This window comes from Pyrus communis, chromosome 13 (assembly GCF_041283825.1).
Source record: "Pyrus communis isolate YQ-2024b chromosome 13, ASM4128382v1, whole genome shotgun sequence".
NCBI classification, from domain to species: domain Eukaryota; kingdom Viridiplantae; phylum Streptophyta; class Magnoliopsida; order Rosales; family Rosaceae; genus Pyrus; species Pyrus communis.
The window spans coordinates 28862837-28887891 of record NC_142577.1 but is presented as its reverse complement, the minus strand read 5'-3'; the positions used below and the strand labels follow the sequence as shown (position 1 = coordinate 28887891).

Sequence of the window (25055 nt, the reverse complement as noted above, 5' to 3'; positions counted from 1 at the left end):
CGTATTCCATGGTAATCGCATGACATGACCTGCGACTCTCTCCCGCCGTGAAATACACTTCCCTAGAGCCCATACAGCCAACGATAGTTTGACTCTTTGACCGGGGCGTGTCTGTGACGCTTTTAGATAATCGCGTGGGTCTAAGAGGGGTTTCTTTTGGTAAAAACAGCTTCCACTGCTTTGCAACTCGCACTGCGTCCAAAGAAAGTTGTCACTTTTTGTTCGGTCTCACTCTTTTTTGTACTCAACTTTCCTACACAGACAGAGGGAGAGAGAGGGAGAGGGGAGACCGGAGAGGAAGGAAGCCATGGGAGAAGGAAGGGGTTCGACTTTGGTGCACCTGCTGGTGGTGGTTCTGAGCTTAGTGGCCTTCGGGTTTGCCATTGCTGCCGAGAGACAAAGAAGTGTGGTGAGCCGTCGTTACTTTTCCTTTCCCGTTTGTCTTCTTTCTAATTTAACAGTTCGAGATGTAGTTAAATTTGGTTTTTGAATGTGTTATTTTCCACATGTCTTTGTTTTGTATCTTGATCTGTTTTTTGTGTTTAATTTTCATGATTCTGTGTTCTGTACTTTGGTGGTTTGTTCTGTACTGTTTGTGCTCTGTAGAAGACAAGGGTTTTTAAGGATGTCGTGGAATTGGTAATCGGTGCATTGGAAAAGTGGGTTTGTTCACATTTTTTGGGTTAGATTTGTTGATGGTGAGACTGTTTTTTCGGTTTCGGGTTTTTCTTTCACTAAATTACCAAAACAGTGCCAAAAGGAGTACAAAATTTTGATGGTTATTTATCTTAATTAGCCCCCTTTTTGAAATTCTCTAAGATTCTGAGGGTGGCATTTCCATATGCGATTGAGTTCATTTACTTTATGATTTAATTTTCATAATTTTTCGCGGAATCGTTACCACAAGCCTATGGTTGGAGTCGATTCCTCTCCATTTCGTGGCTAAGTTGTTGCCGTTGCCAATCTGTGATCTTGGCGAAAAGAGATTATCTTATGAAACATTTACAATAAGAATGAGCATTTCCCATTAGTAACGTGGGTCTATATTTGAAGTTGTGTAAAAGTTGCTGGAAGTAAATGGGTATTTAGTTGCATGATCCTTACAGTAGTAAAATTACAAATGAATAGGTGATCTATCATCCTGAATCGCACAATAACGAGATTCAGGGTTGCCCGCAAGAATTTTGATTTTCTCACTGCTGTTAGAATAGTAATTATCCTTTGAACATTCTCTTTTGTGAAGTTAATGTACCATGCCTTCTTGGTCTTTGGATTTTGTTTCTCCTATTGTACCAATCACTGCGTTCTTTATTTTAAGGGGATGAAATTGTTTATGAAGAATTATGCATTATCATGTGGGCGTATAAGAAGAGGCAATTCATGCGTCAGTTGGATTAGAGTTTATTAGTCTGTATATTCGTGTGTCATGATGAATTTTCAAACATTTAAAAAGTGCGAAATAGAGAAAATTTAAAAGTTTGTAACGCTTGGCATTGCAAGGTTGGATTTTTGTTTTAAGTAGGGATATACACCAATTGCATAAGGCTTCATTCGTGAAGTGTAATATATCTTCATCTTATAGCAATGTTAGAAGCCTTGCAAATTTAAAAGCACGTGTGGATCCAGGCTACTGTTTCCTTGGTCCACTTGGTTAGTCAGTTCTCTTCTCTGATTGGTGATGTTTCATAGTTCGGTTGATCAAACCATTCTGATTACTTCCATTTCTATCATTTGAATGCCTGCTTACTTTTGGAGTAACCGATTGGCTTGTTGGAATCTTGGGTTGATTTTTGTGCATATGGTCCATATTTTGTAAAAGCAATTTATAAAGAAACTTCATTTCCTGGCAGGGCGAAATACGTACAGATGTTCAAACGAATGAAACATACTGTGTGTATAATTCAGATGTTGCAACTGGTTATGGAGTAGGCGGTTTCTTGTTTCTTCTCTCAGGCGAATCACTCCTCATGGGTGTCACGAAATGCATGTGTTTTGGCAGACCCTTGGCCCCTGGTGGAAATCGAGCTTGGTCCATTATATATTTTATTTCATCATGGTGAGCAGTCCTATGTTTCTTAAGGAACCCCATCTTGAACAAGGCAACATTATAAAATCGACCCCCCGATTGCTTTAACCTGCCCATCATATTTTGCTCCCTTTTCTTTTGTTTTCTTTAAAAAGTTTGCCAAACACTTCTGTATTGCCAACCTGTTGCAAATCGTAGTATGCCTGCACCTGGTATAAACGATTTATCATATGAAATCATAGCGTGTGATAGGGTATCCGCTTAGTCTCTTTCAATTTGGCCTTAGGACGAGTTGATTGAATATATTATTCTTCAGTCAACTCATGTAATTCAGATTCCACCTTTATAATTTGCTGCATTTTTTGTATCTCCAGGACAACTTTCCTGGTTGCGGAAGCTTGTCTCATTGCCGGTGCTACAAAAAATGCGTATCACACCAAGTACCGGGAAATGATATATGCTCAGAACTTCTCCTGTGAAGCATTGCGAAAAGGCGTTTTCATTTCTGGAGCAGTATTTGTGGTTGCGACTATGATTCTCAACGTGTATTACTACATGTACTTCACCAAGGCAACTGCTGCTCAGGCAGCTCACAAAGCAAATCGTTCGAGCTCAACTGTCGGGATGACTGGGTATGCATAGAATCAATTCGTAGTGCTAGTTAGCTTTCAAGTTTGCATATTGATGTTATGGTATGGGATGCCTCTGTGATAGCATACTTTTCAGTGTATTTATTACATTGGTTTTATCTAGTGAATATATAAGTGCCTGCATGAATGCTTGCAAATGCAAGTTGCAGAATTATTAAGTTTTGGTGGCTGACAGACTCAGTACTGGTTTGGTACTGAGGAACTTTTATAAAAAATGGGTATAAAAAAAGCTGAGCTAAAAAATGTGTTTGATAAATACTTAAAAATAGCTTATTTTCACAGTTTTGGGTGAAAAAAAGCTGAAAATGTGAAGCAGCAAAATTGAGCTTATTCTCACAGCACAGTAGAAATAGTTTTTTTTCAAAACACAGCAATACCAAACCAGCTTTCACTTTCCAAATTAATTTTAAATCTGCTGTACTTTTAATTTTAGAACAGACTATTTTAGGGGAAATTCCCTTTTACAATTTTCCCCCAAAAAAAAAAAGATTTGAACTAGTGAACTAGATCGAAATGAACCGGTTGCAAATTGTTCAGCTCTTGCCTTTGCCACTTATATCCATTCTTTTTCTCTTCGCTCTCCATCCGCAACTCTCTTTTCTTCTTTCCCCTTTTCCTCTCGCTATATTTTTTTAACAAAACCAACCGCGCCGAACTTGAATCATTGTAGGGTGGTGCTATTGACACCTTTTTTACTTTCTACACACTATTACTTCATCTTATTTGATTCAACGGTTAAAATTTGAAAAAAGTATGTGAAAGTAAAAAAAAATTTATAGATAGCACGCTCTTTGTATTGTTTGGTTTGGTTTATGTTTTCGAGGGTGAAGCGAACCGAACAGAATCTGCCCACCCCTATTGAGAAGCAAAGAAAATCGGGTGGAATTTGAATGTTTGTGTTAGAGAGAGAGCAAATAGGGGAAATAAATAGTAGTAGGTGGTTGCGGGTTGATGCCAAGAAGAAAATGGCAAATGCAATAAAAGAGGGGATAAGAAAACAGAAAAAATGAATAGCAGAGGATTGACAAAAGTCCAAACCACAAGCTCAAACTTGTCAACTTTATTGCATGCAGATGAAGGAGTGGCGGGGTGGGGGTGGGGGTGGCCCGGTGGGGGACGGGGAGAGGGACGAGGAGATCAGATCAGATAGGCTTTTCCTTTTCTAAGACTACGAGTTACCTCATTGTCTCTCCTTTCAGCCACAAAACAAAACCTACTTTTCTTAACCTCCTCTCTTTCTAGGACCAACCCAAAACAACACAACCACCTCCAGTAATTTTGTGCTTGTTCGGAATTGTTTTTAAAATAATTGAAAGTGCTTTTGATGTAATTGATTTTGGGTTCCAAAAACACTTCAAGTGTTTTTTGGTGCTTATTGCAAGAATCACGTAAAGTGTTTTTTTCAGAATTCACTTGAATTTTTACAAAAAATTCGTTTCAAAAACATTTTCATAAAAAACGTTTTTAATCATTTTAAAAACACTTCCAAACGAACTCTGAACTTTCCATGTTAAAAGCGTGTTTCTCACGCGCTCTACAACTTTGGACTACAGTACAGAATTTTTTTATCCTGTTTCAGTGTTTGTCCTGCATTGAAAAATAGAGGGTCAAACGTTCGGTTTTAACCGTACTGTGTGATTGAATTCTCCTAAAGTAAAGTAAAAATAATTCAGTTTTAAGTTTTAACCGTACCAAGTCCACTGAAACGTTTAAATGCCATCGCTATCTCCTCAAGAGTCAAGTAACATGCATGGAAGTGACCATTCCTGAATGCCAGTCGTAACTTTCCCATCGATACACCAAGAACATTGATTCCCATATTTTATCTTTCTTTTCTCCGCTTTTTCATTAGAAAATCTTATTAGCATTTCAAAATTTTCATTATACATTATTTATAAATGTATTTCTTTCTTCTAATTATAGAAAGTTTGAAGTGTCAAATAAGATTTTTGGAGTGCTAATAACAATTATCTTTCTATTTCTAGAACACAATGGATTTGTATTACCAAGAAATGGAATTTTCTTATGAGAAAATCCGATATGATAATCGCAAATTCTTTTAATTTTGTTCCTTGTTTTCATTTTTCTTGAATGCCAAATTTCGTGCATGCTTCATCATCACCAATTGATGAGTTAATAATAATGTCATGATCTAATACGGGTTTCATTATCCTAGATCTTATTCTCAAATAAAATTGTGTTCCTTCATCATTCGATCTTAATGCAACGATTGAAGAGAAAATGCAACAACAAAAATTAAATGATCACGTACTATTGAATTAAAGACCAAATTGTGTATGACCATAATTTTCTTAAAATCATAGAATCTAAGATAATTGATCTAATATTGTGGTCGGCATGCATCATAAAATTGCTATTGTTTAGAATGATTAATAACATGCAAGCTGGCCATTTATTTGAGTAGGTTCGAGGTCCACTTCTTTACTTGATTAACATGATTAAGACAACTCTTACACAAATAAAACAAAAAAAGCACATACATGTATGAGAATGTGTTAATCAACAACGTGGTTCGAAGTAGGGCTGGTCAAACAAGTCTTGGACCCATGGGGCGAGGGTGGGTATGAACTGTTTTCGCTGTCCAAATTATTTGATATTCAATTTATATCCTTGATTTTATCTCAGCGTCTCTATCTCTCTCTCACTCAATCTCTCCCTTTCGACTTGTTTCTTTCTTATTCAATCTCTCCCACTCGACCAAATTGCATAAACATTATTGTTCTCCGTTACTATAATAAAGCGTCATATGCCAGCTAATGACAACTTTGAATCGTGATAAAATAAATATAAAACATCGTACCCAAAAATCTAACCAAATACAGCAACGAAAAACTCACATTATTAATCACATGTCCCAAGTGATTTATGAGGACAATTGTGTCTTCAAGTAGCTCACTAGATTGCATCAAAGTTGACACCTAATTCTAGTAATTTAGAATAGTAATTAACAATTAATTAGGTCGAACGTACGAGAGAGAACTATTACTTTTGCATACACGTTTCCATGTTTACGTACGACTCTTGACTCTTAAGACTTTTAACCTACTTCACCCAAATATTGGTCGCCAACACCACCGCGGGATTCCCGGCCGTTCTCCTCCTCCTCCGCAATCCCATGCATTTCTTTCTTTTTTAAATCGACACTCTATCTCTTTACTATTTACCATTTACAGGACGCGTAATTGGAGAGTGTACTTCACCGTTCACCTTCCTGCGTGGTTAAATAACTTGAATTCTCAAAATTTGCCTCTCGCTCTCTCATGCTCGAGTGTGGCTCTCATGCATTCTAACGTAATGCATCGGTAATCGTAGTTGCACCGATATTTGCAGCAACTGCAGCAGCAGTGTAACAGTGATTCACCACAACGATTGGCAAATTAGTGATGAAAAAAAAAACCATCTTTCCATAACTTTAACTTGGGAGGAGGAGGAGGAGGAGGAGGAAGAGGGAGGGGGGGGGGGGGGTGTAATAGTCTATTAATTAAAATTTTGTGACTATTGATTATGATAACTTAGGGGGAAAATTGTAACAATTGTCCCTCAATTTTAATCTAATTATAGCAATGGTTCTTTCAACATGACTCATGTTGACAAAGTTAACGATGCACGTTTTGATGTGTTAAGAGACCAATGGTCATGAATTTTTAGTTGAGAAACCATTACTCCAATTGGGTTAGAATTGAGGGGCCAGTGCTGCAATTTTGTTGTCGAATAATATCGTATTGTGAGTATTTTTCATCAAAAATTGGCAAAATAAAATACAATATATATCTAGTAATTTTACTACTAATAGAATCAAATGTTTAATAGAATCTCACATCTATTGGACTTAAGCCCCGTGTCACTAAATTGAGAACAATATGTGTGCTGATTAGTAGTTAATCATTCAAACGGAGAACCCGACAAACTAAAATACTACATTCATATAACATTTTGTAACGAAAGTGTATAAATGTTAACGGTGTAAGTAATTAAGTTAAAGACATATGGTACTGATATTGATTAATAGTGAAGCAACTGTTGAAATTTATTTTATTTTAACAGAAGAAAAGAAAAACCGGATTTAAAAAATAAAATACAGAGAGCAGAGACGTATACTGCTGTTATTTTCTCTTCACGTGGACCAGTGTGGGGGAATACTAGGCTCCATTATAATTTATACATATAATAGCCGTCAATCCGTTGCTCATAAGTCATAGCCTCGAGAGAGAGAGAGAGAGAGAGAGAATTCAGAACTTAACAGTCAAACATCAGCTTAAACAGCTCATCAAATTCTCTTACAAATTAGAGAGAGAGAGAGAGACAAAGAGAAAGGGGAGAGGGAGAGAGGGCTTTGGTGATTTATGTAGCTGGATATATATATTCCGGCAATGTCGTTCGCCGGCGGCTGGAGGCTTCTGCATTCTTCCCTGGTGGTGATTCTGGTCGTTTCGGCGTTACAGATTTGGGTCTGCTGCGACTGCAAGGCAGGGGCAATACGGGTATTCCCGGGAAATACAGGTAATGTAATATCAAAGGTGCAGGTGGAAGCAGAGAGGAACATGATGCAGAAGAAGAGCAAGACAAGCACAGAAGCCCTATTCCATAAGTACATCGGCGGAAGCACTTCCAGTTCCAACTTCAACAAAACAGAAAAAGGGTATGAAGAATCCAAAAGAAGAGTGCCCAGTTGCCCAGATCAACTCCACAACTAGTAAAACTGTTCAAATTTCTTCCTTTTTTCTTGGGAAATAATTTCTGGAATTAAAACCAAAACACCCACGTTTTTCTCATATCGTTTGGCAAGTTTTAATGGTTTCTTTTTGTAATTCATCAAGTGAGAAAACCGGGGGTATTTTGGTTGATTAATCTGTTTAATTAATTTCTTAAGATTAATGGATCACAAATCATGATGTATAAAGAGAAAAGTTTAGGAATTTGTACTCGTATTTCTTTCCTAGCTACCAGCAGAATCTCCGTACGTATGTACTAGTTTTCCAAGATCCTATACATCTTTTGATCTTTTAGCTTTGCTTTTTGAGATCTTCAGAATATCGAATATATATCATAATCAGAGAAAGAGTGTTGGCTGCAGAAAAATATTTTTGCAAAATTACAAACACAGAGATTCTTTGCTTTCCAACAGCAACAATACAAACACGCATTTTCTACTTCTTTTTTTTTTTTTTTTTTAATTAGATCTTGGTTATACTATTTTGGATCAACAATCTAACAGCTTCCTATCAAGTCCCTGAAATAAAGTGAATGGTCCATTCTGGTGAAAGCTTTTAGCTCTTCTGATCTCGATCGATCGATCAAATACTATTATTCTGGGATTATTAAATGAGTCTGTGATTTTGTTTGCCTTTTCCGATGAAAAATCATAAATAAATGTTATAGTCTCTCGGATTGGCGTATCCGGTAGGGTTTTCCTCTGCTTACCTGTATAGGGTTTCGTTCCTGTCTTATTTCTTAAATTGGTAAAGAAAAAAGTTTGAATCTTCCATCTTTCAGAAAGCTTAAGGCTGCTTAAACAGCAATAAATTTTAAATTTTACAACACCACCCCATATTATAATATGGACAATTGTTGTGTTCATCGCGTAGTTGCACCTACTTGTCCATATGTTTTTATTATGGTATTTAATTGTTGATACTATAATTGGAATCATTTTATTTTTTTTAATCGTTAAATATCTATCTCTGCAAATATAGTGATTAAACTGAAATCATCGATTTGCATAACACACGGACCTATACAACTATATAATCAATGGTGGAGCCAGAAAATTTTTTATGGATGGACTAGCTAAAAAAGTTACCCTAAAATCAAATAATAATTTTTTTGCTACATACATATCGTATGCAAAAATTTAAGTTTAACTTCTGTATTTGTATACTTAAAAAATTTACTTGGCATAAACTCAACAAGCTTCGCATTTGCAAATTGCAAAAATTACATCATCAAATTTACATATATTTAGATGTAAACACAAGAAGAAGATAAAAAACTTGACATCTCAATTACAATCACACTACTAGCACAAATCAAAACAATGAAAGTAGATGTAAAAGCAATCTTAAAAAAATTGATTGAAACTAATATAAAGCCTGCTAAATCAAAGCAAAATAATCTTGAACGAAACGGCATCACAATTTCATGATAAGTTTTATATTTCTAGTTGTGCTAAATACTCGCCGGGCTAGTTTCATTAAAAAATAATTCTTCTTGCAATTTTTTTTTTTTTTTTTTGTCTATTATATTAGAGTATGCACTAAAATATACATACATATGCCACAAACTCTCCTTAAGCTACAGCCCACCGTAGTCTTTGGTTGGCTACGCCATTGTATATAATCTTTAATTTGATTGAATTCTTACAAATAATTTTTAAATAATGAATAAGAAAATGAACGGTTATGATTATTATATGATGATACTATGTTAACTTTGATTCTTTGTATCCGTAAAATAAACGCAAGTATTGTCCTTTCAAACTGGATATAATATATGATTTGAAGCCCTTTCAAGTCATCTCGTGTAAGTTGTAACATTGGTCGCAATTTCTAATCTTGGAGTCTGAATAGATGCTGTACCTGGCTACATATTTTAAGGCCATGAGGGCCTGAGCCGTTGACTCTCTTGTAGTAGTCTTTTAACAATTAAACAGTTCAAACTTCAGGATTAATTTAGACTACAAACCCCAACAAGCCTGGCTGTTCTACATCACATTTCGCCATCGCTTTTTAGCTTTTTCAGAAAGCGGTTTTCCGGAGTTGAAAACCATGCATGGAAAAGTGCTTTTGATCAAAGGAAAAAAAGTATAATATTAAGATTAATTAATTAGGGTTTGAGTGGGATTTGCAAACGTGGAAAAAGGGTAGTAATGTTGGATGGACTTTAGCGTTTGTAAAGTAGCGTAACACAGAAAGTTTGTGATATTCAACTTTGTGATTTTCTTGAAAAGCACTTTTGTCTGGTTGCAAAAGAAGTGCATGGAAACAGATTTCGCTGACTAATAATTTTTATGATATTAATTCTTCGATTTTATAGTGCATGTTGTTTGGATATGGATATGGTCAAGTTAACAAGCAAAACAAAAGGGTTCTCGTTTTCTGGTATTTTGGGTGTTTTAGGGGAGGAGGAGGGTGGAGGAGGAGAAGACTGAAACTCAGAGAGAGAGAGCGAGAGAGAGAGAGAGAGAGAGAGGAAGGGCAGCAGAGAAGCCGATGTGAGAAACGCCACGTCTTCTGCGGCGAAGGATGGTAAAACTTCAGACTCGTTTGTCTGCTAGCTTTTGGATGTGGAATACAACTAATTTATAATACATTTTGACCCTCCAATCCACCATCCTATGCAATATTCACTGCCACTCCTATTTATATTTTACTCTTCCTTTGTCCTTTGCCTAGTTTTTGTTTGAGTAATGTTAAGGATACTAAATTTAAAAAACTCAAGGACATAGAAGTTAATGATTGGTTAATTACTTAAACATTGATAAATATGCACAATTCTATAGTTAACGTATCATTTAGTTTGCAAATTTTGCCTTCAAATTTGATGTCCCTACCATTACCCTTTTTATTTAATTGGGACCAAAATCAATTTCATGAATGGGTCAAACTCAACTATCATGCGGTTTGAAGGACAATTTATATGAAACGTGTTTCATCGCTGCGTGGTGTTTAATTTAGTAATGCAATATATTATGGAAAAGAACAGGAATTGGATCGATCTATTCTACGGCGAAGCATCCAAAGCATATGGAGAAAAATAGTTAATTGTTAAGGGGAAGGGAATCGAACCTGCACCAATGTGCATAGAGATGATTGTTTTCTACCATTGCAATAAAATGTCATATGCACCTCATAGTTAAATCACAAACACTATGCATCAAGAAATTATTAATTTATGAGAAATGCTAAGGAGATTCTCTCTAAGTGAGATTCTCTGTCATCTCATGTTTTTGGCACAATTTCTACGCTAATATTATAAAATATTGTACAAAAAACAAGAGGTGACGTGGTCTCCTTAACATTTAGTCCAGAAACTTAATGTAGCAATCCAACCAAAGATGGAAAGTAATCAGTGACACATTAATGTAATTAATGAAATTAGTTAAAATGGGGTGGGTCATCAGGATTTGCAAAACCACTGGCCCAAAATAATGGGCCACTCACAATGTCCAGTCCAGGAATTAAGCCCAGGCAATCCGTACATCAAACTTGGTTTCGGGCCCTGCCAATCCGGAGTGTACAACCGTGAGACCGTCCAGAGCTCGTGCGTGTCACGTGCCAGGTAATCATTTTGCCCTTCTTCCTTGTCCTAATTTCATTGGTTGTCTTCTTCTTTGCTTTCACACATTCTGCCCCTGTATTGCATCTAAAATTACATTTCTGCGTATAAATGGGAATACAATTTTATGGATTTTCCTTTAGAAAGTAAAATGATGCTCAATAGTAAAGCAAAATTAGAAAGGGACCAAAATTTGCTAATAAAGTTTAACAATATATTCAAAATGTACACAAGATACAAATCTTAATATAACTGCAGAAGTATTAAATAAATACAGTTAAAACTAAAGCAGACAAAATCTGCACAAATAACAAAAGAAACCAACCAAAATCACAATTTTTAATATAATGGCAAAATAATTAATGAAAATATAGCTAAACTAAAACGGACATAATCCACACAAATAACAAAAAAGAAACCCATCGAAATCTAGCATAATCCATGTGCAGCCTAAAACAACCAAAATGCTAAAAGGTAGTACACAAGACTACGAGCTGGTTTGGTATTGTTGTGCTTTGAAAAAAAACTGTTTCTGCTGTGTTGTGAGAATAAGCAGCTGTGAAATAAAGTAGCAGAGTGTTTGGTAAACTTTTTTGTAAAGTGTTTTTGAAAAAAAAAAACCAGTATTATAGTGTTTGATAAACTTTTATGCAAAACAGATGTGAAAAAAAAGCTGGGTTTTGCAGCTTTGTGTTTTTGGCTTTTTTTCATCTAAAATTGTGAAAAAAAACTGAAGCTGAATGTTTACCAAACATAAAAAAGCTCCCAGCTTTTTTTGATAGCCACTTTTTTCATAATCACCTCAGTACCAAACTAGGGCTACATTATCTACAAATTCACAAGGTGGTATACCATATGTCATAATAGAAGTGGAGAGACATTGAAAACTATATTCAAAAGTGGAACATATCAACACTCTTATCTGCTTATGTTGTACCACGTGGTGTACCAGCTTTTATTATAGGTACACAAAACACAGCCTAGGTCTTTGTAATTATAGTTTATCCTTTTTTTTTTAGAACTAGTTGTTAAGTCTAATATTTTGACTTAATTTGCTATCGAAAGTGTTAGTTACCTAAAAATATGGGCTATGCATCTACCCCATCATCACATAATGGTCAATTTAAAATTAGACAAAAATCTGAAGGTATAAAATGTAATTTACCCCACATATAAAATTAGGGATAACTTGATATAGATCCAATTTTGTGAGTCATTAGTAGAATTAGTCCACTTCATTGAAATAGGTCCAATAATTGAGACTCCACGTATGCTTATTTGTGATTTGTACCATATTTACCCATCAGGTTTACGAATTGTTGTAAATACACAAAATTTCTTAATTATGGGATTATTTGTCGTTTAACTAATCCCTTAATTGTAGGATTAGTTATAGCCATATAATCACCTTAACCCCCTGTCCGTTTCTTCCCTCCTTTTTTCCTTCTTCCAAACAATTCCCTCTATCAATCCTCCTCTTTTTTGTCTTTTCTTTTCATGGGTGATATTTTTGTGTTATTCTCTCCAAATTCGTTCCTTTAATGGAGGTATATTATATCATATTTATATTTCTATGTTCCGCCATGTAGGTTCCCAACATTTTTCTTCCAATACAATAGGTAGTTTATTTTGTTTTGCAAGTAGATTATATCTGCTTTGTAGGTATAAACATTTTTCTTACTATACAATAGGTAGGTAGTTACTAAATTATATCGGTTTTGTTTTCTTCATAAATAGTAGGTAGTTATTAGATAATATTTTAGTTTGAGTATTTAAATATTCAAAATTTAAAAACTGAATAAATGATAAAAAAAATTAAAGAATTTAAATATTTTTATCTGAAGGGGCAAAATTAATATAAGAATATGTAATTGGATAACTGGACTTAGTCTCAAAAACTACCTATGTTTTTGGACCTAGATCCAAAAGCCCCATAAAATTATATTAGTTTTATATTCTATTAGCACGGTCGGTTGGTAATATAAGATTGCACGCATGGTTAGAGTAAAAGGGTAAAGCACAAAAACAGTCGGCTAATTTTTCCACTTCTCCCTGCATGCCTTTTAAACTAACCCGGAAAGTGGCAACACAAAACTGCTGATTTTCGCCTCTGACTTAACTCACATTATTGCTTGTTAAAAAAAAAAAAATTACCATGTACATGTGAGTTAAGTTAGTTGGCTAGAAACATCACAACCATGAATCAATATTTGTGGATTAGATCTCCCTTCCAAAAATAATTTGAAGTGGTTTTTCACACATTTTTCTCGCGTCAAGCCATCCTGTTTATTTCTAAATTTGAGTTGAATAAATTGAAAGACAAAATTAACTAGAAATGTGTTGAGTGTGCAAAATGAAAAAAAAAATTGTTGGAAAATCATTTCTAGAAAAATAAATATCGCCCATTCAATTAATTTGTACTATTTTTCTTCTAGAAATACAACTTCGAATTTTCTAAAACTCGAGTTTGATTTTTTATAGCTATTTTCAAGTCGTTATTATATGTGGCTTGTAGATGAATCGTGAACCCAACGTACGGCCCGGTGGGCTTGATGTGGTCCGGGAGCTTGGACCAATTCCAGACAGCCGTTGATGCAGTTCTTGAAGGATCGCCCATCACAGGAATTCATGCGGATGCGCTGCAGCAGAACACGAATCCGAACCTGGATCCTCCTCACAAATACGGGGACATACGCCACGTGTCTACGGACACAAACTCGGGCGGTTCGTCTCATAACAAAGCAAGAACCCGGAACAAGTTGAAAAGGTCCATGAACCGGCCCAAAATCCAACCAGATTTTGCAATCGGGTCAAACATCAATAATTTGGCACCAATCTGCAATGTTCCCGACCCGGATGACTTGTACCCGAGTCCGCAAGGAAACGGGTCTAGCGGAAATCAGCAAGCTGCTGATGATCGAGATGGAGCGGCAGGGTTGGAGCTGGAGTAACTCTTGGTCTTGGGTTACCTCTTCCAATCAATGTTAATTAATTTATTTATTATTAAGATGTGGATAGTTGTGGGAATGACAACTGGATTAGCAAATGTTTTTTCCTTTTTATTTTGATTAAAATCGATATAACATTACAATCTTGAAAACGATTAGGAAATGTTTGAAGCACGAGAGAATAATGGTAGAATTTGAGTATGATGGGAGTTAGAATCGGTCAGTGTGTTTTAAATTGATATGGAAATGTTAGAATTGGTTAGTGTATTTTAAATTGGTATGGAAATGTCTTATTAAAGAGTTTAGGGTGAATTATCAATTTAGCCTCTGAATTATCACCTGAGTAAAAATTAGTACCTAAATTATTTTTCAGAAAAATCAGTCATTGAATTATAAAAAATCTGCCAATTACATCCCCAATATTAAATTCGAAGCTACTATATTCAATTTTTCGTCAATTTAAGTCATATTACTTGCATGTGATATACATTAGAGGGTAGATTGATAATTTTTTCATAAAGAAATAGTGTACGGAGTTAACTTTGGAGGGTGAATTGGACGTTAGATTCGCAACCTATATGAAATGTTAAGGGCTTATAGGTGAGGAAATGATAGTATTACACTCTAAAGTATGTGAAGTGACTTAAGTTAAAGAAAAATTAGATAAAATAGCTTTGAATATAATAGTAGAGACGAAATTAGCAATTTTTAATGAATTTAGGGACTATTTTACCAAAATAAAATAAAATCAGAGACCTAATTTTCACTGAGATGATAGTTCAAGGATTAAATTTGACACACCCCGACCCAGAAAGTCCACTTGGACCCTGAATCGAGCTGTGCTGGCCGTCACCTGGAAGGTGACGAAGCCATAAAATGTGATAGTGCATAAAAAGTGAATAAATTTGAATCTAAAAGTGTCTAAGTACCAGAGTGCGCTACGAGTGGGAGCGAACCCATTTCACACGCGATGTCAGAGCATAAGTAAGGTACAGTAGTGTGGGTAAGAATCATACCCTCAGAAATATCCATTAATACTAAGATTCACCATAGATTCTTGTCGATACAAACTCAGCAGCTAAAACCTGGAGGGCACCAAACAGAAGGTGTGAGTAAGCAATAAAACCAAGCTTCCCAAAGTTACTATCTCTCAAAAAGTAATGCCCCTAAATATAAAACCCGTATCGTTTTCCATAAGACAGTACAACATATATACATATATCCCAACCATACTCAGAAATGACCAAAACCACGGTTTGCCATCAAATCCACCATACATTAATAAGTAGGCCAAATGGACTAAATCAATACAAAGTAATATATATCAGTCAGAGTCATCTAAAATGACATGTACAACTTATCCGTATCTCATCAATCATGGCTAGCATATAAGTCGGAGTCACCTATAGTGACCTGTACGACTTATCCATATCTCATCAATCCTGGCTAGCATATAAGTCGGAGTCACCTCTAGTGACCTGTACGACTTATCCATATCTCATCAATCCTGGCTAGCATATAAGTCGGAGTCACCTCTAGTGACCTGTACGACTTATCCATATCTCATCAATCCTGGCTAGCATATAAGTCGGAGTCACCTCTAGTGACCTGTACGACTTATCCATATCTCATCAATCCTGGCTAGCATATAAGTCGGAGTCACCTCTAGTGACCTGTACGACTTATCCATATCTCATCAATCATGGCTAGCATATAAGTCGGAGTCACCTATAGTGACCTGTACGACTTATCCATATCTCATCAATCCTGGCTAGCATATAAGTCGGAGTCACCTCTAGTGACCTGTACGACTTATCTATATCTCATCAATCCTGGCTAGCATATAGCTCAATAAGTATACCTGCACACGAGTCGGAACCACCTAAAATGGTCTGTACGACAGGACTGGGTGTAAATAAATACGCTCAAGTGCTACGATCACGTGAAGACTGGGCGAATAATCGCGGGTCACCTACAAGTCGGAACCACCTAAAGTGGTCTGTACGACAGGACTGTGCACCTACCTTGGATCCAAGGCGAGCGTAAGGTGCGGGAGGTGAACATCACGTGAAGGACTGTGCCCTGGCCACGGGCGGGAGCACTAACACCGAGGTGCAGGTTTATGAGTTCTCAATGCATCTCAATATAACATGTGCAACTCATGGCAACCAGTACGACCGTATCGAAGTTGCCTAATTCATAACTGTAGTCATGCTATGACGCAATCGATTCAACTAGTACCATAAACTCACCTGAACTTACCTGGGTGTCCTGAGTTCACCTTTGCACTTGAAAGCATTCCCAATAATTATATGCAAGTAATATACATATGGATATATAATGATGCAATCTACTACTCAACCATGTCGTAGCATTTTCAATTATAAACAATATAGTGTGAAGTGTACAATCAATAACGCCCTACTCCCAAACTACTTATTTTCAAGGATAATTATCCATGACAATCCAATTAACTCTAATTTAACTAACTAATTCACAAAACTAAAACTTGTCTTTACCAATTTCCTTCGCATTACTCAATTTCCCAAGCAAGGTTTTTGTCTCAAATATTTTATGGCTGCGTCTAACGTCTCGTTAGACTGCCTACGTACCCTAAACAGGGATCAAGCCATTCGTAGTTCACATAGTACTTCAAGCATTCACAATAATTATATATGAAAGTAATATGCCTAATCAATTTAAAGGTGTCGATAGAACTCTCAATAATAAGTACGATAAAAATGAAAAGATGCACTCACCTGGAGTCCACGCTATGATTCTCTAGTGCACGCATCGAGGCGTCCTGGATGATTGGTCCCTGTGACCAATTATCAAATCACATCTCAGAACTCTTATCCGTAGAATATGTAATTCACATAAAACACAACCTCAACGACATTCGAAAATAGTTTGAGACCCATTGACCACAAGTCAACCGTCGATCAAAGATCGACGGTAGGGTTTACAACCCTGTATAACCTGACCCGGAAGATCCGCATATCAGATTTCCAATCCGCAACTTCCAACGATCCACAATATGTTTCTAGAATAACATATTAAAATTTCATTACGATCCAACGGTCAGATCTCCGCCAATTGCCTAAAACAAGTGGCCGTGAACATTTATTTTACTAACTTACAAATCCAATTCGGAAAGATCCGTACATCGGATTCCCGATCCATAAATTCCTATGATCTTTAAATATTACGTATTATAATGTACCCAAGTTTGGTGACGATCCAACGGTCGGATCGTCGATTCACATTTTCATCAAGCAATGTATCGTAACGAATTTAGGTTCCAACGATCAACCTATGTCATTCTAATAACAAAACTGAATTCAAGACATTCGACATAGCCTAAAAATAGCATTGGCGGCCCACTGGCCACGCGCCGCCGCACGCGCCGCCGCGGGTGGCGGTCGGCCGCCCCGACTCGCCGGAAAATCCAACTATTTCCAAAAATTCTCAAACTTCACAGAAATGAAGATCTCAGTGAGTGGAGCAACTTTCATACCTGCCACGAAGTCCAAAAGTGGACGGAAGATGGTCAATTTTGCCCACGAAGCCGGCGGGTGCCTAAAACTTCCCGACGTCAATTCGTCGTCTACGGTGGTCCAACGGGGTTAAGGTTGGTTGGGTTTTGCTCCTGGGATGATGGGCTACAAATCCCAAGTGGTGGCATCGGCCATTGCTTTGCCGATTGGCCGGAAAATCGAAAAGGGTGGCCGGAGCACCATTGATTTTCGTCAACTTTCGTGGCCTCAAACCTCCACATCCCATGGTTAATCAAGGTGGTTCTTGGGTGGGTTTTGTAGAGGGGAATGAGAGCTTCAAGATGGTGGTAGTGGCATCGAAAAACTCCACCGGAGTTGGCCGGAATCGGCCCTGGAAAATGGGTGGTCGCGAGTGGGAAAACCCACGGGAAAAGCTGGGATTTTTTTTTTTTTTTTCTTTTTCTTTCTTTCCTTTTTCTAATTGGGCTTCACCTTAAATAATCAATTTCTAACGTCCGTAACTATACCGTTATAATCCGGACTCGCAAACGGCTTTCGCCTATGCGTTCACATCCACGAGTATTACGAGAATATGTTAAAAGAATAAGTCATACGTCTCTCTAGACGATGGTCAACAGAAGTCAAAGTCCTTGCCTCTAGGGCAATTTCGTAAATTCACGCTTTTAAAATAAAATAAAAACGTAAAATTTGGAATGGGTTGTCACAAAATTAGCACTTCACCCAAGAGTTTAAAATTGTCCTAATCAGTTTGGGATTAAAACTTTAAATGAATCCTGATACTTTGCACTCATAGTTGAATTGGAATTGTGTGTCAATTTTCTACATGGATTTATATAGAGAGAATTAGAATGATTGTTTCAATATAAATAGTGATCAATACTCTCATACAAAAAAAAAAAAAAAAAAAAAAAAAGCTCATTATTGGATTTAGACCTTGTAAGTCAGCATATTATTTCTGTTAAAGAAGAGAAACTTACTATTGAAGTTAAGTATGAGTTCATATTTTTCGTTTGTTAAAAGTCAAATTATTTCTTCCAGATTAGGCAAGCTGAAGTGCTGAACTTATACATGCAAAACTTATGCAGAACCAAAGTTCTATCAAGGCCTAGCTACCTTTCCCTCGGTTTCAAGAATTGGAGAGAGCCAACCCCCGATATAACACCCCATCTCCTTCGTAGACCCAACTTAATTAGCCAAAATAGAAGAAACATGCATTGCAATCATCAAATATATAAACCCCTAAAGGCTATAAGAGCAGTTCCAGCGTGGGAACCCTCCCCCCAGGCAATACACTATACTATCCACCCCAGTGAACAGTAACTGCCTTTAATGAACAGTAACCGCCTTTTGCATCTCCACAATTGCACTTCAATAGCCCTGGCAATAGGCAATAAAATATTAGTATTTTTTTTAATATTTATAATTAATATTATATTATTTAATTTATATAAATTAATATTACATTATTAATTTATCTTTTCTAATCTCTTCGCGAAACTTCTACCATTTTTGTTTTCTTCTTCCTTCCCACTCTCTCACTCCCCTCTTCCTCATTGTTTTCCCTTTCCAAGAGCTCTCACCCACTTTCCTATTCGAAAATTAAACAAATCAAACTCCTAAACCATGAAACCTTAATCTCTAGGACTAAAGGATCCTAGCTATACCGTTGCATGCGTCATCGGACCATCATGGTGTAAACCACCATTGAAGTAGAGTTGGAAGCAAGTGAGTCGCTGGGAAGGAGTGAAGGAAGCGAAGGAAAAGCCCAGGCGAGAAGCTCAGGCGAACCTCAGCGTGGATAGCGAGGGTCTGATTGAAGACGCCATGAAAATTATCCGCACCATCTCTCTCTCTCTCCCCTATGTGAACTTGAAGACATTGTATTGTTTTGGGAAGAAAAGGAGAAAGAATAAAGAAATGGGAAGGCCTGGGGGTATGGTGGAGTCATTGGCGTCGGTGAGAAGCTCGCCCTCCGTCTCCGGGATATCGACATCAAGATCGACCTCCGCGAAGAGTTGTCCAGGCCCGTCCACCACGTGGCTGATGTCGCCTAGACGTCAGCTTTGTGTCACATGCCCTTCGGGCTCTCGGGTTGGCAACTCCTGCCAGGCCTTTCCCTCGGGCCTGCTCAGGCTCCATCGCCAACACATGCTGGACCAAGTTGCTCGGGCTTTCTCGCCCTGCTTGAGAGCTAGTCCACCGGACTATTGCCAACGGTGGAACTGCTCTAAGGCTACCACGGAGTGAATTCGCATCCAAATTATTGGATGCAAATAATTGCTTTTTTTTTTTTTTTTGGGTATGAAAATTGTTACAGTTACTAACAACAAAACAAGCAGAGCCTACATCCGTAAAATTGCCTCTCCGGATCCTTTTTATGAGGATCCTGGGGTTCCTCAAATAGTATCCGTTTGTCGTATATCGTGAGGTCAGTTTTCGTCCGATACTATTCATATTTAATTTTAGATAAAAATATTTAAAATGATTTATGACCGCACGATTTACGATAAATGAACACGATTTGAGGATCTCCAGGATCCTCACAAAGAGAATTATGAGAGGATCCTCATTCCATAAAATTTAGACCCATGAGCTATATATATATATTCAACTGAGTCAAAAAGATTTATTTAAATAATAATTGATGTACATGCTTGTGCATGTAGACACAAACTCAAGTTTACTATGAGGTAAACTTATGGACTCAACCACCGGGCCGGAGGGACGTTCATTTGGCAAGCACGGGAAAAGCAGATCCTGCAAAGGATGCTCTCTTGACAAACCTCCCTTTCATTCTTGGCCTCTTCTCGGCATTCAGTTTCCGAACTTCGTACCTTATTTTCTTCGAGAACAGCCGTGTCCTCCTCTTTTCTCTATATCTCGACACCCTCGCCTCCCTTCCTCCGTCCACCATTGCCGGGTGAACTCCAAGCCCGTTCATATCCCCATAAGGATAATGAAGTTCAGCTCCACATGCACCCTGCAAGGTTCACAAACATATGAGTTAATTAAACAGATATTAATTGTTCTATTTATTGTATCCCTCCACATACATAATCAATTATCGAAATTTTATTTTTTGAACAAACGATCAATTATCGAATTTGAACATAAAATTTCTTTCACTTACATATGAGATTTGAACTGAAATTGAACCTCATATCCATATGACTTTTACTTTATACGAAGGGAAAAGTATTGAAGATTTAGGGCAGTAAGTACAAACCATGTAGTCAGGCAAGCATTCGGAGTCGAAATCCGGGCGGTCACCGGAGGTCCACGGGGAGCCATCCCAGGCTGTAATCACCGCCTCGTAATCCAGCCTCAAAATCATCTTCCTCTTCTTGCTGTTATCTCTTGCATCGTCGTCCGCATCCTCACGTTCATGATCTTCTGTACTACACTTACTATAGATTCCCACTCTCAGTTTATCATCCTGCTCGCCGCACGATGCAGGCGAGTCATCGTAATCTTCAAAATTCAAAGCAAACGGCTCCCTCATCATGTCAATCTCACTCTCCCCTAATTGGCACCCCATAAAATCAACGTTGTCTGTTCCCTCTTGATCATCATCCTCCTCAAGCTTCACTCTACCATTCGATTCCTTTTTTTTACAATCCATAAACCCTAACCTTTCCATCCCAAAACACTCATCATCATCAACGCCTCTCCCCAGCAAACTATCCACGTCAGCCGCGAACTCCGCAAGATCCATGTCGCTCGGAAGCAGAAATCCATCGTGGCAATTAAAATTCGGCAACGACGAAACTGCTTTTGATTCGCTTCCGACATGATCAGAAACAGTACTAAGATTGTGAGCTTCATAATTAGCAACTGCATCTTCGTTAGAATTACCAGAGTTATTGCACAGCTCCGCAACAAACGGATCGAATATCGGAACCCTATAAAGCAGCTGTTGGTCCTCTTTATTTTCTTCATCGTACGAGTTAATATCATCTCCCCCAACTTCCGGAACCTGCGAAAACAGGTTCCGAACGCCTTCCTCGGATTTTCCATGATGTGTCATGGACTTACCGCCCCGCGGTGTCCGTGCCTTCCGCGTGAACCCGCGGTGCCAAGACGGTGCCGCTGAGGTCTCCGAAACAGCGCTCGCTCGATCATCTTTGTTGCTAGGTTTGAGCGACGACGCCGTCTTCAAGAGAACCCTTTTGTGCCGATGGGCCAACTGGTTGGCGGAGTGCACGGCGGAGTCGCAGGCTTGGCATAAGAAACCGTCGTCGGCAGCGCAGTACCAACGAGCTCTCTTTTTTATGCAGCTGTCACACGCCCGGGCAGTTTTTCCGCCGACGGCGTGTGCCACTTTCTTGCTAGAATTCATCAAAGAAAACAAAATTCGACACACAATTTGAAATCCCAAAAGCTTTTTCTGAGAGAGTACAGTTAAATAGTGCGAATTCGAGAGTAGCAACTGTCTGATAAAATGCACTTTTATATAAGTGAAGAGCGCAAGAAATAATTAGGGCTCGAGTGCGTGCCCCACAACCGGCGCTTTTACAGAGCATAAAACAGCGAAGGCCAGCTCTTGGATCTGCACTTTTGGGGAGGAGAGAGAGAGGAATGTACTTTCGGGCCCGCAGAGAGGCTTATCTGTTTCCCAATTGGTCGAGTTTACAAATTCGATCCGAATCTCGAGCTTCCCATTGGCTAGTTCTCCTCATCGACAGATTTCTTGTTTCGTAGTAGATACGGGTCCCATCTCTCACTTTCTTCTTATCCGAATTGTAAAAGGACCGTTTTGTTAGTTTTTCATCCCTGCCCCATATAGTCCATCAGTACTAGTTTAAATTTCAGAGTTTTGCATTCCCTCCAGCATTGTGGTCCTCCCATGATCCACATGTCCTCTAAAAAGGGCTTGGCTTCTATCCATCGTAAAGAATGTGGATCCTCTCCAGATCCTCTTTGTGAGGATTTTGGGAATTCTCAAAACGTGTTTGTTCATCGTACATCGTGCAGTCAGTTTTCGTCAGGTACTATTCATACTTAATTTTAAATAAAAGTATTTAAAATGATTTCTGACAGCACGATGTACGATAAACGAACATAATTTGAGAATTCCTAAGATCCTCACAAAAAGGATTCGGAGAGGATACTCATTCCATCGTAAATCCTCTTTGGAGCGTGATAGGAGCAATCATCTAATAATTAATATCAGTCAAAAATCTTTTTTTTTTCACCCTAGAAAGGTAGTACTCATTAAAACAAAAACACAGGATAATGTTAAAAAGATTAAATTTGTAGATAAAATTTGCAAATCAAAAGGTGTTCATAAATAAGAATGAACATGTTTTTCGATGCTTAAAGTCATATCCAATCATTAATTTTCATGTCATTTAATTTACAAAACTTTGTCTGTAAATTTAGTTTATCTAGTATTACCTAAAACATAGATCTAACTCTAACAGTGAATTGTGGTATTGCTGCGTATATAACTCTCAAATTCTATGCCGCTTTTATCATTTAGATTACAAGTTAAGTTTGTGCAGGAAGTGATTTATCGAACTTTTATTTTCTTTTTCAAGTTGATGGATAAAAAGTCACTCTTGACTAGTAGTAGAAATAGATGGGTTGGATTAAGAAAATGAACACAGCCAATTGAGGCACGACCTTGACATACAAAAAATGTTTGAAAAGAGAGGTCGTTGATGATTAGTGGTTTGAATTCACACATCTCCTAGCCAGGGACGAATCCAGAGATTTGTATGAGCGAGGACATCCTCGAACAACAAAATAACAATTAAAAATCTCAAGAATTTATTGAACAAAACACTAATATTTTAATTTATAAAGTTTTTCATACAACATATTACATTATTCCTCGAATTGTTTTCATGTTTTGAAAGCGTTGCATAACAATATTATTACCAATACCATTAAATATCTCTTTATATAAAAATAATCATGTTATCATTCATCCATTGATCTCTAAATTAGAAAGCTAAATTCTAAATTGAAATGCCAAAAACAAATTAATAAAGTAAAGTCGTATAAAATACCTTGTGGAGTAAAATTCTTGTGTTGAATTTTGATAATTGATTACTGGAACTCCAACTGTCTATAACACTCCAAATTCATTTGAGTTTTGGTTGAATAAAAGGGGAGGAAAAATCTGGAGAAGTTGAGGACTAGAATTGCTTTGCCGTACGTGGTGGGATGAGTTTTGTGTGGATTAACGACCTAGGGTTAGAAAAAAGGGAAGACACAATTAAATTGTCATCAGGGAGGGCATTTGGGATCCAAAACGGTAGACTAGTTTAGTTGCCTACCAATTATTTTAATTGTAGTTTAATTAGGGCTGGTTATTGAGAATTGGAATGTAATCATTCATTTTTTTAAAAATGAGTTGGGGCATCCGCCCCCTAGGCCTACACTAGCTCCATCCTTGCTCCTAGCTAGTTAATTAGATAAAAGGATAAGTAATAACTATGTATGAATAAAAGGTGATGTGGAGATCACATAAATTGCAGAAGATTACCGCAAGGGCCAAAAGGTCGTTGAGAATTGAGACTTTTCTCCGAGAAAAATATGTCGACATAGTATTATTATTCCTTGTTTTTGTTATGTTGAAGGGGACTTGTGTGTAGCTATCCCTGTGTGTAGGACCTAAACAGTAATAGCCCATCCCTCTCCATCTCTGTCTAAAATAATTTTAGAATCTCACTCACTTGTGTATGTTTGTCTACAACTGTACAACATGTCAACATGTATGTATGGGATAAGGTTTGGTAACATATTTTGTAATATTAGGTATTGGTATGCGTATGGGAGAAAATGATGAATGAAGGATTAAGGGAGGAGTAGGAGAAACGGAAGATAATATGTCAGAACAAAAATCTGAAAGTGAAAACAACTTAAAATTATTATCGGTGTTTAGTTTTTAAATTTTATATTGTGTGTCATTGCACTTACATTTCTTTATCTACCTTCCCTTACGTACTTCATTTCTCCTCTCTACCACATAACGAAAAACAATGACAAATGTATTGACTTCTATTGGATTTTCCAAAAAATATTTCTCACCACATGAATTTAAGAAGGGATATTGCTAACCCATTTTTACATTCCACACATTCTTGTTATTTTTTGGACATTGATCATTTTCTTCAATCAGACAGCCGAAATTTGAGAATGTGTGGATAACACTACCCCTTTGAGAAGTAATATAGGACTCATCAACTAGTGAGTTAGAGAACTTCAATTGTGAAAGAAATGAAAAACCAAACGATGTACGTAACTAATCAAATAGATAATATCAACAATTCAAAGTATCTTTTCTATACAACTATATATTTACATTAGGAGTGCGGATGTGGTATCACACTAAGAGAGGAGAATTTGGGTTGTCAGGCAACGAACCCATCACAATAGATTATATTGAACTCGTCATTCACGATGTTCAAACTTAAGACACTGATAGGTGAAAAAGAATGCTACTAGACCACAATAATAAGTGCATAATTTAAAATATAATGTTGGGCTATTGTTGAAGTCCACCTTTACGTCAATCACTGGGCCTAAGGCCCATATTGATTTGTGACATTTTAAGGTCAGCCAAGAAGGCCCATTAACCATAGAACCGAAGAACGTTAAGCTTGAACTT

At 37.3% G+C, this 25055-nt stretch overlaps 2 protein-coding genes and 1 pseudogene across 2 annotated transcripts; 2 read left to right on the top strand and 1 right to left on the bottom strand.

Annotated features, from left to right (window-relative positions):
- Nucleotides 1–185: 185 nt before the first annotated feature.
- LOC137738079 (uncharacterized) lies at nt 186–2834 on the top strand. Its single transcript, XM_068477681.2, has 3 exons — nt 186–409; nt 1851–2056; nt 2401–2834. Exons 1-3 carry the CDS (start codon nt 308–310, stop codon nt 2666–2668), a joined length of 576 nt encoding a protein of 191 aa, XP_068333782.2. The 5' UTR covers nt 186–307; the 3' UTR covers nt 2669–2834.
- Nucleotides 2835–7067: 4233 nt separating this feature from the next.
- On the top strand, nt 7068–13963 carry LOC137736358 (uncharacterized; annotated as a pseudogene).
- A 6076-nt stretch (nt 13964–20039) lies between these two features.
- On the bottom strand, nt 20040–21965 carry LOC137738180 (zinc finger protein CONSTANS-LIKE 6-like). The gene is made up of 2 exons (XM_068477806.2): nt 20664–21965; nt 20040–20417 (listed from the first exon to the last, which is right to left on the bottom strand). The coding sequence occupies exons 1-2, from the start codon at nt 21774–21776 to the stop codon at nt 20166–20168; spliced, it is 1365 nt and encodes a 454-aa protein (XP_068333907.2). The 5' UTR covers nt 21777–21965; the 3' UTR covers nt 20040–20165.
- Nucleotides 21966–25055: the final 3090 nt, after the last annotated feature.